We start from the raw sequence: 15,358 nt of genomic DNA on the forward strand, positions 1-15,358 counted from the left end.
TCTCATTTTAAACATTTTTCTTCCAGGGTAAGTTCTGGTTTGATTTGTTCCAGGACCTACTTATTCATCTTTCTGTTGGACCAGGAAATTTACTAAGCGCTCCTACTCCATCAAGTCTTGAATGAATCAGTCTTCTTCCTTTCAGCTTGCTTCACTGTCTAGCTTTCACTCCCATTCCAAGTGATTAGAATATTCTCCCTTTGAATTGATGATTAATCCAAGGTATGTAATATCTCATAATTTTAATTTCTTCATTATCAATATTAAAATTGTGATTCTTTTGTAGTCCTGATTTTTTTAAAATATTCAGCTGTAGTCCTGCTTTAGCCCTTTCTTCTTTGACTTACATCAGGAATTGTTTCAAGTCACTGCTGCTTTCTGCTGGTGATATACTATGATCTTCATATCTGATTGATATACCTTCTTCCAATTTTCACTTCTTCCTCTGATTCTAATCCAGCCTTCTTTATTATATGTTCTGTGCATAGACTGAACAGGCAGGAAAACAAAATACATCCTTTTCTGATACCTTTGTCTATAGGAAACCATTTCTCTCTCTTTTAACTGGAGACACATGGTATTTGACATGCACAAGTATCTCTATTGTTACTACACATGTTAGTTATTAATACGTTCCAAATTAATAGCCAATACAAATCCTAGAGATTGAATTGTTCCTGAAGTTAATCTGGGTCATTCTAAACTGGCTTGAGTTCTTATTAACTTCAGATTATGAAGAATAGGACAGCTGGTGAAAGATACCATTACAGTCCTAAAGTCATTGGAACCACAGAATAATGGAGTTGGAAGGGGCCATGAAGGCCATCAGGTCCAATCCGCTGCTGTTGCAGAATCTTTTGTCTTAGATAAAATTACAGATCTAGTGTATTTGTCCTTCTATTGTTTACTTTCACAGGGAACAACTCTTTAAAGTTTTGGATAAATATTTTCCATTACCATCTTTCAACAAAACCAAACATGAGAGAAAAAATCCTGAGAATACAGAAACCTATGTGAAGTTTTTTAACTGGAGGTATCAAGAATTGAATTTCAGTTTTCCTCATCCCAAGAATATGCTCTATGACTATTTAAATTGCATGTGGCCACAGTTTAAAATTTTGGAAGGCTAACACTGCTATCTATACAGACTCACCTGGGAGTAAGTCACATTGAACTGCAAAGAATTCGACTTCTCGGTAGTTTATAGGACTCTAAGCCAGCATGGTGATAGCTAGTAGATTCACCTGCTTCATTTCCCTGGTTCATCAGTTTGTATTCTCCCATTGTAGAAGATTTAGAACAGATGTTTGTAATCAGAACTAAATCAGTCCTCTGGTCAACTCTGTAGAGCAGAGTTTGGCAGAAGAGAAATCAGAACTGCACGCAAATATTTAGGCAATTTTGCAGAAGATTGACAAAGGTTTATGTTTCCCAGGTACTTAGTGGTAAATGTAACAAAATAATTTCCCCAACTAAATTAGGTTGCTGAATTGAAGAAGCCATCAGGTAATCAGAAATGCAGAATGTGCTTGGAAGCTTTAATGAATGTATCTTGTACTAGGCATTGGTTGGTTTGTCTTGTTTATTTATTGAATATCCATCTTACTTCCTTAGCCAGAATGGCTCTCAGGTGGGTTACAAGTATGTTATAAAACAGCAAATACATAAGTAATATTAATTAACAAATGTAACAGTAATTATCACAGCATAGTGGAAGCTCCTAGTCTTCAACATATGGATTAAAACACTTATGACAGAAGCACAGTATCACCACCACTATCTGTTTAGAAAAGGAGCAAGCAAGTTCTGGCCCTCCAAATATTTTGGACTACAACTTATGTGTTATAATAAAACAAATGGTAGATCAGACAAGCCTGAAGTCTGCCCCACTTTTGGTGTACATCAAGAATGGACATAGGAAAGATCTTCATTCATTTGGAGCTTCAGTTCCCAGAAGCCTTGCCTGAAGGGCTAATGGTCAGAAATGCTGACTTAGGAGTCCAAACCATCCTGAGATGTACCTTAATGTAGACAGTATCTGCAGCACCATCTCCATGAATTTGTCTAATCCCCCTTTAAAGCCCTCTAAATTGATGGTCATCACTACATCTTCTGGAAGTGAATTCCAGTTTAACTATGCACTTTGTGCAGAAATGCTTTCTTCTACCTGTTGTGAGCCGCCCAGAGACCCAGAGTGATGGACAATATCCCAAATAAATAAATTTCCCACCAACTTCACACCATGATCCTGTTGGATTTATAAAAAAAAATAATGTCCCCCTATTTGCTTTCTCCACACCATGAATAATTTTGTATATTGCTATGTTGCATACTTTTACCCTCACTTGCCCCTTTTTCTAGCTAAATGGCCTTAGACATTGTGACCGTTCCTCATAAAGCAATTACTTCAGCTCCTGTATTAAGTTGCCCTTTTCTCCAATTCTACAATACCTTTCTGATGCTGTGACCAGAATTGTATGCAATATTCCACCTGTGGCTACCCCATAGCTTTCTATAAGAAAAGTATGCCCCTTTGCCTTTTATTCAGTTTCTCTGGATGGTACTGCAAAGAACACGAAGCCCAAGAAGAGAATCAGGTTGTGTTCTCACCATCCTGGTGCGTCCAGACGTTTTGTCACCCATGGCCTTGCCTCATTCACGGAATTCTATGGGGGTCCAGACAGCCTCGTTTTCAGCGCGGAATCCTACCCGACTTCTTCCGCCCAGGTTCCTACTGCGGAAATCCCGCTAAGTATGAAAAGAAGAAATGGTGGCACAACGCTTTTGTATTGATGGAGCCAGGCATTTCCTTCGCCCAAGGAAGCGTGAGCCAGAAGCAGAGAACCACGGCTCGGGTCCTCATTTTTGTGGGCAGCGCTCAGGATTTGTCTTCTGGAGGAAAAGGGAGCCTTCCGGGTCCGCCCGCGCAGTGGCCTGGGCAGTCCAGAAGAGGCCTTAGCGAGGGCTCTTTCAAGGTGTTAGTAACTGCCCATAGGAGCTTTAAAAATATAGGACGACAAATGAAGTGACGGCTCGGTTGCGCCGACCCGAGGCGGCTCTGAAAGCTCAAATGCTCCGCCACGCGGAACTGGCGCGCAGTGCTGAAGAACACGCGCCCCCTCCTCTCGCTCCCCTGCGCCGGCCCGCCCTTCTCGAGCGCTTCGCCGCTTCGTGCCCGCCGTCTGTTCCCTATTCGGGAGACAGAGCTTGGCTGGGCTAGGCTGGGCAGGGCGGCGCGGGTGTGGCGTCACGGGCTCTCGCCGGCGACGGAGGCTCCCATTTCTCTCTCCCTCACCCCCTAGCGGCCAACAGCGGGATTCCCGCCCCACGCTCCGCTCTTCTCCTTCGGTCCCGAACTCCCGGAGAACCGAATTTCCGCCATGCTGTTTCGTTTTGGGGTGATCGTGCCCGCTCGGTTGACCGAAGGCGGCGCGGCGCTGTGTGTCTCAGGCTCCCGGCCAGAGCTGGGTCACTGGGAGCCCAAGCAGGCGCTGGCCATGAAACCTGCGCGGCCACTGGCTCCCTTGCCCGCTCAGGAGCCGGTGCTGTGGCTCGCGGAGGTGGCGCTGCCCGAAGAAGAGGCCGCGGGCACGTTCTGGTACAAATTCCTCCGGCGCCACGAGAATGGAAGCACCGTCTGGGAAGGTAACGGCGGCTCCGCTCCGGCGCGCCTCCCGCGCCGCGCGCTCCCGCTTCCTCTTGCGCACGTGTGCACGCGTGCGTTGAAAGCGCGGGGGGGGGGCGTGACTACGCTTGCTGGTCTCTTGGGCGACGCGTAGCCATTGCCTCTGAGGAGAGCGGCTACCTCTGGAAGGCAAAGTCATTATTATATAATAAAAATACAGTGTTCTGCGAGGGAGATTTTCAGGACTACACGTCGAGTCCTAAAAGGACAGAGCTGGATGTATTTGGGTTGTTTCCCAAAAGCCCACTAAGGTCACTGAACTGCATGTTCGACCAAGTTCTGACGGTCGTTTCCAGAATAGCAATAGAAAATAATGGCAAAAATGCAGCATTGCACTCTAGTAGATCTTGTATTTTCTGTTTACTTTTGCAGTATTTCCTATTGTTTGGCACAGAAGTAATAAATGGTGGATGCTTTGGTTAGCAGGCTGTGCTACTTCAAGGACTGAGAATAGATTGTTGTTGAACCATGGATGAGTGTTGAAACATGGATTATCTTAACGCCTGAACCCAGCCTTGCTAGCAAATCATGGTTTGTTAACTACAAACAACCCGTGAAGAGAACCCTGATTTGTTATTGAGTTATTTGTGGTTAATAACCCATTGTTTGTTCTCTTCAACAATCCATAGTTCACCAATCAACACTCAACCTTCCAACAATCAACACTCAACCTTCCATATTGACTGAACCCAGCCAGCATCTATTGGTACATTTCATTTTTTAATTAGCTGAAATTTAAAAAAAATAACTTTATCAATGTGTGGAGAATGGTGATTAGGGATCAACAGAATGAAAATGAATGGCAAAATGAAAGAAAAGCAAAAGTGACAGTGGAAGCCAAAGGAAAGGAAGAGGCTACATTGGTTCCTTTTTTTTTTACTACTTACATCAGCGGTCCTCAAACTTTTTCAATAGGGGGCCAGTTGAAAGGTGGCAGCGATTGGCGCGGGCCGGTGAGGCAGGGGTACCTGGGGCGCGGGCCGGTGAGGCGGTGTCGGGCGTGTGCAGTGGCAGCTTGCTCGCTCAGTCACTCGGAGTTCTTCCAGCGAGTCCAAAACCATCTCCGAGTGAGCAAACCACCGCCTCCCCGCCCGTGGGGCAAGTCGCCGGCAAGCGCACGCATGGGCAGCAGGCGGTGGCACGGGCTGGATAAATGGGCATGGCGGGCCAGATCTGTCCCACAGGCTGTAGTTTGAGGACCCATGACTTACATACTGTCTTTTTGCTAGTGCATTCAAAGTTAAAGACTTGAGGTCTAATAGATAGGTCACCAAAAGGAAAAGAGATGGAAAAAAGCAGGGGCACGGGGAAGCAAGCAGTTTGGGCTTCCTGGCCTTGTCATGAATATGAGAAGTGAAGGAGCTAAATGGCCATTTCTTCTAGCCAAGCTAATGTAGGGATCTGTACTGTCTTACCTCTCCCTTTGATGATGTCAGGGGGAATGGCTGCTGGGTGAAATAAATCTGGATAGGATAAGGGTTAGCCAGATAACTATCGGTTCTAGCCAGGCTGATGGAAGGCATCATGCTGTTTCAACTTCCTTTCTTATGTAGCTATGTGCACATAATGTAAGTGCTTATCCTTCCAGGTATTTAAGTTAGTTTTAGCAAAGCACTGTACAATCTACAGTGGTTGTAGCTGGAGTCTGCGAACACACCAAAATGTATTCATGGCTAATAGGTTTGTATGCATGGCGAAGTATGTTTTGGCTTTTCCAAGACACTGTTTGAAACAGTTTACAGAAAAATACAGACCCATTTAACCAGAAAACATGAAATGATAGAATGTGCAGTGGACTAGAAAAGGCATAATTAAAGGTAAAACAATATGATTAAAGGGCTGAAGCAAAGGTTATAGTATTTGGGGGTGTTTTGCTTAGAAAAAAATGAGTAAGGCACAGTCCTATGCAAGTTTAGGCAGAAAAAAGGCTTGCTGGGGCATGTTGAGAGCTATAGGCCTTTTTTCCTGCCTAAGCATGCATAGGATTGCACCCTATGGGTGCAGCATAGAGGTGTGTAGAAGAAGATTTAGTATCTATTAAAAATACTTCATACAGTGAAGAATTTGCTATCACGAGGTGTAGTGATGACAAACAATCTAGATGGCACTAACGGTGGATTAGACAAATTCATAGATGTCATAGTGGCTAGTCATTATGGCTATATATTATATCCAATATCAGAGTTAGTATACCTCTAAATATTGGTGGTTAGGGAACTGAAGAATGCTTTGCACTTGTGTTCTGTTTGTGAGTTTCCTATAGACATTTGGTTGGCTGTTATGGGACAGAAAGCTGGACTACACAAACTTTTAGTGTGATCCAGCAGGGCTCTTCTATTTTTTAAATTTAACTTCTGTACTACCCAATAGATAGTACAGAAACTGTACTGTCTATGCAGTTTACCACAGTTTCTAAACAGGACTGTGTTTCTACAGATGATAGTTCCACAGTACTGCCTACAGCCCTTTGAAAAACTAGCATTTGTATGCAGATGTTGGGTGTTTCTGGATGGAGAGCTCCTGACATTAACAATTCCTTTCTTACTTAAACCTTCATTTCTTAAAAAGAGTAGGAGAGCACAGGAGGCCTACAAATAGAAGACAATCACATCTAGACTGTGTAAAATTCAACGAATGAGGTAGTTATTGCACAATGAGAACCTCTCTGAAAGCATTCTTATGGAATGCTAGAATGAAGTGATTCATTGATCCTTGAAGATTAATGAGAGCAGCTAGTCCTTTGCTATTAATTGTGTTAGCTTTCTTTGAGAGATGGGAGGATTGTGACACTCCTTTAGTCATTTCTCTGACAACAGACAAGGTACTTGAGGAGGGGGAGGCAAGCAGTAATATTTATTTAGTTTAGGAACTGCCTTTTATACATACCTTATGATAGTAAAAGAATAAAAACAATTTAAAATAGATAACAATGAAGTGGGGAACTAATTTTTTTTTTAAAATTAGAGGCATTAAAGCATCTCCTGCAGGCTATTGTTGTAAATCATTGCCCATAATGCTGACTTTTCAACAAATCTTAACCACACAGAAAGCAGATGAAGGATTTAGAGCAATGTTAACCTTTCCTCTCCTTTCCCACTTCATCACTGGAGTAAAAATATATGATAGTAGAGATGGGACTTTTGATGGGCATATATCTGGCCTGTGCAAATCTGGAGACCAGAAGCTGGTGCATTTCTGAAAGTATGAGAAACAGTCTACTGCTTCCACAATTGAACCAAAAGTGGTTGATGGGAAAGGACCTTTCATGTCTTGCTGAATGTCCCATACATAACGCATGACATGGTGTAAAGCACAATCTGGGACTTTAGGTTGGGGGAACAGTTTACACAGTGTAGCTTCCAGACCAAAATGTTCCTTGGTTGCTGCAGCTAAGGAAGTACAAATGATTTGTGGCACACAAGAGAAAGCCTGAAAACACATTATTCTAATATTGTACAGACTAATGTAAATAAAAACCATTTTATTTTGTAATTAAGACCAGCAGGGTATGTACTTGAATGTTGCACTGTGTATAGTTGGTGCCAGCACTTGGTGTGAGCTTGCGTGGATTCTGGGGGATGGTGGAGGACAGGAAGGCCTGGAGGAATGTTGTCCATGGGGTCACGAGGGGTCGGACACGACTTCGCGACTGACAACATAGTTGGTGCTTTGCCAACAGAATGAAGTATATACAGTGCATGTGTAAAGTGGTAACAATTTAGGCACGCTGTTATAGGTGTTGCAAGGAGTTCATGACTGTATGGGAAACTGACAGGGAAAGTAGTTAAGGTCTCAATCCAGTGCTCCTGCCCTTGATGCTCATAAAGCCTCCAAACTCAAAAGGCTTATGTGCATCCGGTACATGGAGTGTGGCAGGGCAACAGCAATGTCTGCTCTGTGTATTTATCCTAGAGAGCCAGTTTTTATTGCCCAGATTTAGCAGAAGGGGAGAGAAGGCGACTGGGGTGTGATAGGAATCAGTAGAAAGTGACAACTCTAGCGTCTTCCCTGGTCCCCAGTACACCTCTTCCCTGCCCCACTCCAGGGCTCAGTTGTATCCTCAGAGAGGCAGCTGGTATATTTCTTTGCTGGCTGTGAGTTGAAGGGCCTTCAGCATTCCAGCTCCAAGGCATAGTACATGATGTCAAAAAGCTGCTGCTTAACTCAACATCCAGTGCTGAGAGCATTCAATTTGAGTGTAGAATGTTTGAGATCAAACAGCTTGCCAAGGAGGCATGCGAAATGATCAAGATCAATCATAGTGAGTGGTTTTTATGAATATATCTGATATTATAATGATAGAACATGGCAGCAGTAGGTATTTGCTAGAATCAGAATAAACTTTAATTCTTCTTTGTGGTTTCTGTGCATTACACATATGGGCTCTGTGCAGGGTCTGTTGTCAGATAGATAGATAGATAGATAGATAGATAGATAGAAAGATAGATAGATTCCCTAGCTAGGTGTTTTGGCGGGAGCCTTGCTCTCTTCCCCAATGCTATATAAAGGTGGGACTCCCGCCATTTTCTCCTGTCCTTGTGAGACTGTCAGCCGGGCCTTGGAACTAGAGTATGGATGTTAAGGTAAGCATTTTGTTCTGTATTCAACACCAATGAGGGGCTGGTGGATGGGTTGTCTGAATGCACAGATGACCACTTGAAGAACATTGGTTACAGGTAAGCAACCTTACTTTCTTGTTCGTGGTTTCTGTACATCACACATTTGGGCGATTAGCGAACTTACCTTGGAATGAAGGCAGGGTGATGTTGTCATCAAAGGGCTGCTGGCAAAATATCCTTTCCGAAACAGTCCTGTCTCACTTGAACATGGAGTTGGTAGTGCTGGATAAATGTCAATGGTTGGACCATGTTGCTGCTTTGCATAAGTCCTCCACCAGAATGCCAGCATGTAGTGCTGTTGATGTTGCCACTGCTCTGGTTGAGTGGGCTTTGGATTGTTGTGGGAGTTCCAGTCTGGCTATTTGGTAGGCTAGCTTCATGGTCTCCACTATCCAGTGGGCTAGCCTTTCTGGTGTTACTGGATTTCCTTTTGACTTTTCCACATATGAAGCAAATAGTCTTTTTTGTTTTGCGGATTAGTTCTGTGCACAAGCAGTAGAAAGCTGAGGCTCTGTGAGCATCCAGTGGTGTGTAGTGCTGTTTATGTCAGTCTGGATGGCGCCATAAAGAAAGTTGGTAGAGTTATGCCCTGATTCAAGTGGAAGGCAGAAGTTGCCTTTTGAAGGAAGGAGTGATCCAGTCAGAACACGGCTTTATCTTTGTGAAAGATACAGAGGGTTGATTTGTAGAGCACATAGTTCATGAGCTCTGCATGCCAAAGTGTCCTTCAGAGGTCCCATGGAAGGAGGATATTGCTGCTAAGTATATCCTAGTAGAAGATGGTTTTAAGCCTTTGACATGGAGGTCATGTAGGAAGGTGAGAACCTGATGGATGAAGGATATGTTGTTTCGAGAAGTGCTCTAATTTCCTCTATTTTGTTTTGTAAGACCACCTAGTGTTTGGTTTGAGTGCACCATCAAGGATTTGCTGTATTTCAGACTGTACAGCAACTCTTGAACCTACCCAATGATCCTCCATGCTGTTACTCATAATCTCTCAATGTCAGGGTGGAAGACTTGGCCTCTGTCCTGAGATATTATGCATGTCCTCAATAGCAGCTTTCTGTAGTTCTGGTTGGACAAGAGAAGGAAGTTTGTGAACCATGGTTGCTGGAGCGATCATGGTGTCACTAGGATACAGTCTGTATGGTCTCTCCAGATCTGGCCACTACTTTTGTTATTAATGGGAATGGTGGAAACATGTAAAATGAGGTGCCATTCCATTGTGTTGGGAATGCATCTCCGAGGGACCTTATGCTTGTCCAGGCCCGGGAGCAGAATTGGTTGCACACCACATTGGTTGATGTCACAAATAGATCCACAGATGGGATCCCCCATGTTGTAAAGAGCTGGTTCACTGTCTGCGGATGCAACTCCCATTCGTGTTTTGGGTCTTGTTTGAGCTGTTGGCCAAACTGTTGTAGATCCCCATCAGATGGACTGCTACAAGGACTATATTGTGTTCTAAGCACCAATCCCATATCTGTAGAGTCAGTTGGGTTAACGGAATGGAGTTAGATCTGCCCTGTTTATTTTGATAATATATAGTATTCTCCAATGTTATCTGAAATGGTGGATGTTGATCAGTTGTTGGAAAAATAGTGCTTTCTGCACTGAGAGGAGCTCCAGGAACTCGATATGCCTGGTACACTCTCAACTGTCCCATAGTCTGAATTTCTTTTGTGAGCACAATGAGCTCCCTATCCCCATGGGGAAGTGTCTGTCATTCCAGTCAGGTCAGGTCCAGTGCACTGGGGGTAAAGGGGACCCCATCCAGAGAGTTTTGTTACATGGTCCACCAGGTGAGACTTGACCATATTGAGTGTGGGAGCACGGAGTGCTTATGTTTGGAGTCTCTGTTGGGTCAGTATACTCATAAAGACCATAGCTGGAGTGGTTGTATTTGAAGGTGAACATGCTGTACAACCCAAACAGTACCGGTTGCTGTATTTGTAGCGCTGTAGACCTGGTTTTCATTTGGAAAAATGAACTTGGACTGGCATGGCCAGTCCACACAAAGTCATTGCTCTGTCCCATAGGAGGTATGTCCAGGAAGCCACTGAATCCAGTCTTACAGTAATGTAAAGGATAGACTTACAGGGAGAAAGTATGGATTTTTCATTATTAATACATAGACCTAACTCCTGTAGTAGAGAATAAGTAATGTGAATTGAGTCTCTTAGATCTGATTTGAATGAGGCAGTCAATAGCCAATCATCCAAGTAAGAGTATATCTTAATCCCTCAAACTCGAAAATGTGCACAGACTACCACCATACATTTTGTGAACGCTCTTGGGGTGATAACCAGACCAAGGGGGAACATGCAGATTTCATAACTTGTGGTCCTAATATGGAACTGAAGAAAGTGTCTATAACGTGGTGTATAGAAATGTGAAAATATGTGTCCTCTAGGTCTATCAAGGCAAACTAATTCCCTTTTCTTAACATGGGTAGTATTTAGAGAAATCATGTGAAACTTCTTACACAGAATGTCGAAGTTCTAAGGTCTAAGATGGGACAGAAACTGCCATCCTTTTTCAGGATGGTAAAATACTGGGAGTAAAATTCCTTCCATTTGGATGGTGGGACAGATTGAATCACTCCCTTTGCTTGAAAAGTAGCAAGGTGGCTGCCGATAGGAAATAGTCTGCACTATTCTAGGATAGCTGATGGGGAGGTGGTCCATACTGTTCCCAGTGGTGGAAGGGTTACGAATTCAATGTGATACCTGAATTTGATGATGGAGAGTACTTATCTGTCTGATGTTATATCCTCCCAAGTTATTTTATTAAGTGGTCTTCAAACCAAATTGATCCTGTTGGTAAGAGACTGGTTTGGGATCACTTATCAGCGATGCCATTTCTTAGTGTTTTTAGAGGACTGCTGGATGCAAGGAGTGTCCTAATATTGCTGGGTTGGTGGTTGTCTTGGGCAAGCCAAATAGTATGATTGGCACTTGGCCAGGTAATAGGATGGTTCCCATGGACATGTGTTCTGAGCACCAGAGCAGTGGAGCCCATCTTCTGTGCAGTAGCCCTTGCCTTTTGAGCATTGTACAACTTCCCATTGGTTTGGACATTGAAGAGGGCCTCATCATTGAAAGGCTTCTTTTTGATGTGAATCCATGTTTCCTACGGGAGAGCAGGCAAGTTCTTGTTGCCGTTCTGGGAGATGTGCTAGAGCACCTATCTTTTCCCACAGGAACACCTGGTAGCTTCAAAATTTGAAATGCAAAGCCTGAGCTTTATTGTCGCATATATTCTTCTGGCCATCGGGTCCAGTTGTTGTACTTCTCTGTCTGCAGGTACCCAGTGTTCTTTCTGAGAACGTCCCTCGGCTGGATCCACAATCACTGAGCTGGGTCGAGGGTGATGCAGAAGAAAAGGAATGATCCCTCTTGGACTCTGTATAGACTCTAGGCATTTTTACATAGACCATCATTGAGCTGGTACCTTCCATGAGCCCTTCATAGCATTAAGAATGGTTGCACCAAATGGAATGGCAGGAGAGAGTCCTCTGTCTAGATGACATCATATATCAGGTCAATTGGTTGTTTGGCCAGTTGCTGAGTCTCCAACCTGAGGGACATCACCATCTGGAGAACTTGCTCAAAGAATCTGCCCAAATCTTCTGAGGGGGATCCTGGACCTTCTGTTGTTATCACTTCCTTGGGTGATATGGATATCGGTTCCTCATATGGTGGTTGGTCAGAGTCAGATGCATAGTCTGCTGGGACCAATAATAAGGAATGACTGAATGGTGAGAAGGGTGCACGTGGTGGTGGAACTGTGCATGTTGGCAGCTGTTGGGTAGTGGAAGCTGATGGTCTAGAGCGTGGTGGCACTGGACCGGATGATGTAGTGGGCCATGGATTTTCTTGCAGGAACAAAGGAGGGTTCCAGTACTGGTAAGGAATATTTCTTGCCCTTGCTTTCCAAAAGCGTTGCTCATATGGAGCTGTTGGTGGCATCCAGTGGCTTTTTCACTCCCTGCTAGGCATGGGCATTGGACTGGATCCTCAGCTCAAGGCCCTGGAGGAGGCTGGTGAGCATGTTATATGCTGATCCAGAGAGCAGTTCTTCTGTCGTTTTGGTTCCTGCATCAGATGGGAAGAGTATTGCAGAGTTGTTGGGGGTGAATCTCATTTCACCCTCCAAAAATGAGTGTCTAGTATGCTCCAGACAGAGTATCAATCCGAGGATGGTGCTATTGATGGAGCTGGTGGAACTGGTGATGCAGCCGGTGCCAGGGCCACTGGGTGCATCTGGAGCAGTTTGGTGTGGAGGAATGGTGACAAGCTCTGAGGCCAAAACACCAGTCTTCTTAAACTGGGAAAATGGCAGGAGCCCTGCCTTTATATTCCAGGGGAAAGGAGGGCCGTTGCTCCCACCAAAACAATCTTAGCTAGGAAAATCTTTCCAACAGGCCCTTCTGCAGGCACAGGGCCCATATGTGTAAATGCACAGATGACCACTTGAAGAACCTCAGTTATAGGTAAGCAACCTTACTATACTCTGAGCAAGACACATCATTTGGACATTAGCTATACAGATCATATCCTTCAACATGTGACACTGGAAGTACATTTTACTGAGGATTATGAATTTCTAGGGAAAGATAATGATCATTTCGGCCATTCTGTCTTTCTTGCTCTTCTTCACTTTCCCCTTTCCTCTCAACATAAAACAGTCAGTAAATCAGAAACTTTACTTATTTTTTCCACTAGATGTCACTATTCTACCTGAGAACCAAACATCATTATTTCTTCTAGGAGGCTACACTGTGAGAGCATAACTGACTTTTAGTGGTGAATCTGCCCAGTGTTTATGTTGTCGATGGTAAAAGACAAATTAAAAATCATTCCTGTTTCCCATTTCAGTCTTGTCTACAAAATAATGAACAGGAAAGAAAATTATAATTTGATATTGATTGACTGATCATTTAAACAACAAAGATTTTGTTATCATAAGCATTTTGCTAGGGAGTCTGGCAGGAATAGTTCCAGCAACCAGCAATGCATTCTACTTTCCACTCCTGAATTTTGCCCCCACTACCTGAAATTTAATGGGGAATTTTTTTTCCAAGTTCCACTTTAGGGTATCATTTGTTTCCACATGGGTGAAAAGGAAAGGATACATGTCAGTAGGCTTTATGAACATTGGTATTCCTTCAGTCATTTCTCTAATTTTTCCTCCAGGGAGACAGCATACCTGGTAATGCCTTTGGGTCTTTGTGATGTACATGGGTTTCCATCCCACACAGCAGGGAGTCTCTCACTACTACTACTGTTTTCTTCTTGTTGTTGTTGTCATTTCCTTTGCTTGATTGACCTTCAACCTCCTGTTTGCTATTGCACAGGGTGCCCTAGTTCTTCCTATGCAAACTGTCGTCCACTCTCATCCTCAGGTTTCTGAAAGCAGTTCCATAGCTTCACTGCTTCCACTGGTGCAGAGTGTCTTCTAGCTCTTCTGCTCCTGTCACCATTTTCCAGGACATTTCCTCTACTTCCTTTTCCCTTACATCAGGACTCTCCTCTTGTGGCTCAGCTTACTGTTGCTCTCTAGGGAACATGTGATGGGAGAAACATGATATACATTTATAAAAGCACACATTATTTAGAGAAATGATAACCATCTCTCAGACATGTAGGATAGTAGCTAATGGTGACTTTGCTCTCATAGAAAGCACTAAAACTACAAGGACAAAGCAGGATACCCACTTTTTCCTGATTCGCCTTATATACCACATATCTTACAAAAAACTTCTCCTGAGGATTACAGGAGTCTCCAGAATAGTAAGGTATAGGGCACAGAGGGCCACAGTGAAGAGGGACGTTGGCAAAAACTGGTTGCTCTTTGCATATCCACTTGTACAAGCCACTATTGTATAGAACCCTATATAGATCATGGCTTGTACCTATAGGTTCTAAGGCTGCATGGAGCTTTGGTTTGGGAATCTTGTATAGCTGAGGATGTTTTGGCAGGAACCCTTCCTCACAATCCAGGCATCCATGTCTATAGCAGGTTCAGTCTCTTTTTGACTACCTCAGTGGTTACCTTGTCCTCGTCTGTGGTTTTCTAAATGAACTGTGGTCATTTTCTCCTTTTCCTTTATTTGTTGTCCTTCCTTTCTATTTACCAGTTTGTGTTTCTTGAATTTTCAGTACTCTAATCGATCTCACACACCCACTTTTGATCTATGGTCCTGACGGTCCCCTGTAGAGTATGTGTGAGATGCAATGAGAAGCACACACCAACAGCCAGCCACTCATTCTGCGTGCTTTGCTTAGATGAAAAGCATTTAGTAGATACTTGCCCACAATGAGACGTGTTTACACAGTAGGCAAGGTGAAACAAAGACTATAGTGTTTGAACATTGTCGTGGAATAAGGCACCAGAAACAGTAGATGCTCCTCACCTGCAGTGTCCAGAGTACCATTGCCTACCACACAAGCTGTGGGACTGGCTAACATGGAGCATCCTGCCTCATCCACTCTATAGGTTTTAACCCTGGGCCAGGTGGACCTACAAATTCCAGGACATTCCTTAGCTTTCTCTGTAGCTAAGGTAACATGCTAAGAAGGTATGATCCTCTCAAGCCTCAGTGTTGAAGGAATATGCATCTTCAGATCGTGCAAAGTGAAATAGAAAGAAAGGCAAGAGCATGGTGTGACTCCTAAATCACACCTGTGCCTCTGATACCAGAGATTTAGGCCACAGTAACCACCCAGTATGACCTTTTCCTTAGTACTAATGTCTGTTCCATCACTACTCCCAGAGCAAGTACTGGTTGCTTCAACTTCAGAAGATGAGATAAGAGACTTTATGCCTGCCACACAACCATTCGCTCAACACTCAACTCCATCCCCTTCACATACCAATGATTAATACTGAAATATAGATATTGCAGCAGGCTGTTATTCTATGGGCATAAGGAGCAAGCATGATCTCAGAAGACTCTATGCCCTGTAGAAAATCTTATTATTCTTGGGCTAACTAGGATGCAGTTAGAGAATGGGACTTCTATTATGACCACAGGAGGCACTGGTACTAG

General features: G+C 43.7%; 1 protein-coding gene across 1 annotated transcript in view; it reads left to right on the forward strand.

The window, feature by feature from the left end:
* Positions 1-3,364: 3,364 nt before the first annotated feature.
* EPM2A (EPM2A glucan phosphatase, laforin) overlaps positions 3,365-15,358 on the forward strand; it is a 55,050-nt gene continuing 43,056 nt past the window's right edge. Inside the window, exon 1 of the mRNA XM_044423262.1 lies at positions 3,365-3,645. Coding sequence (XP_044279197.1) covers positions 3,381-3,645 — 265 coding nt within the window. The 5' untranslated portion in view covers positions 3,365-3,380. The remainder of the gene's footprint in view (positions 3,646-15,358) is intronic.

This window comes from Varanus komodoensis, unplaced genomic scaffold (assembly GCF_004798865.1).
Source record: "Varanus komodoensis strain SLA01 unplaced genomic scaffold, ASM479886v1 scaffold1, whole genome shotgun sequence".
Lineage (NCBI taxonomy): Eukaryota > Metazoa > Chordata > Lepidosauria > Squamata > Varanidae > Varanus > Varanus komodoensis.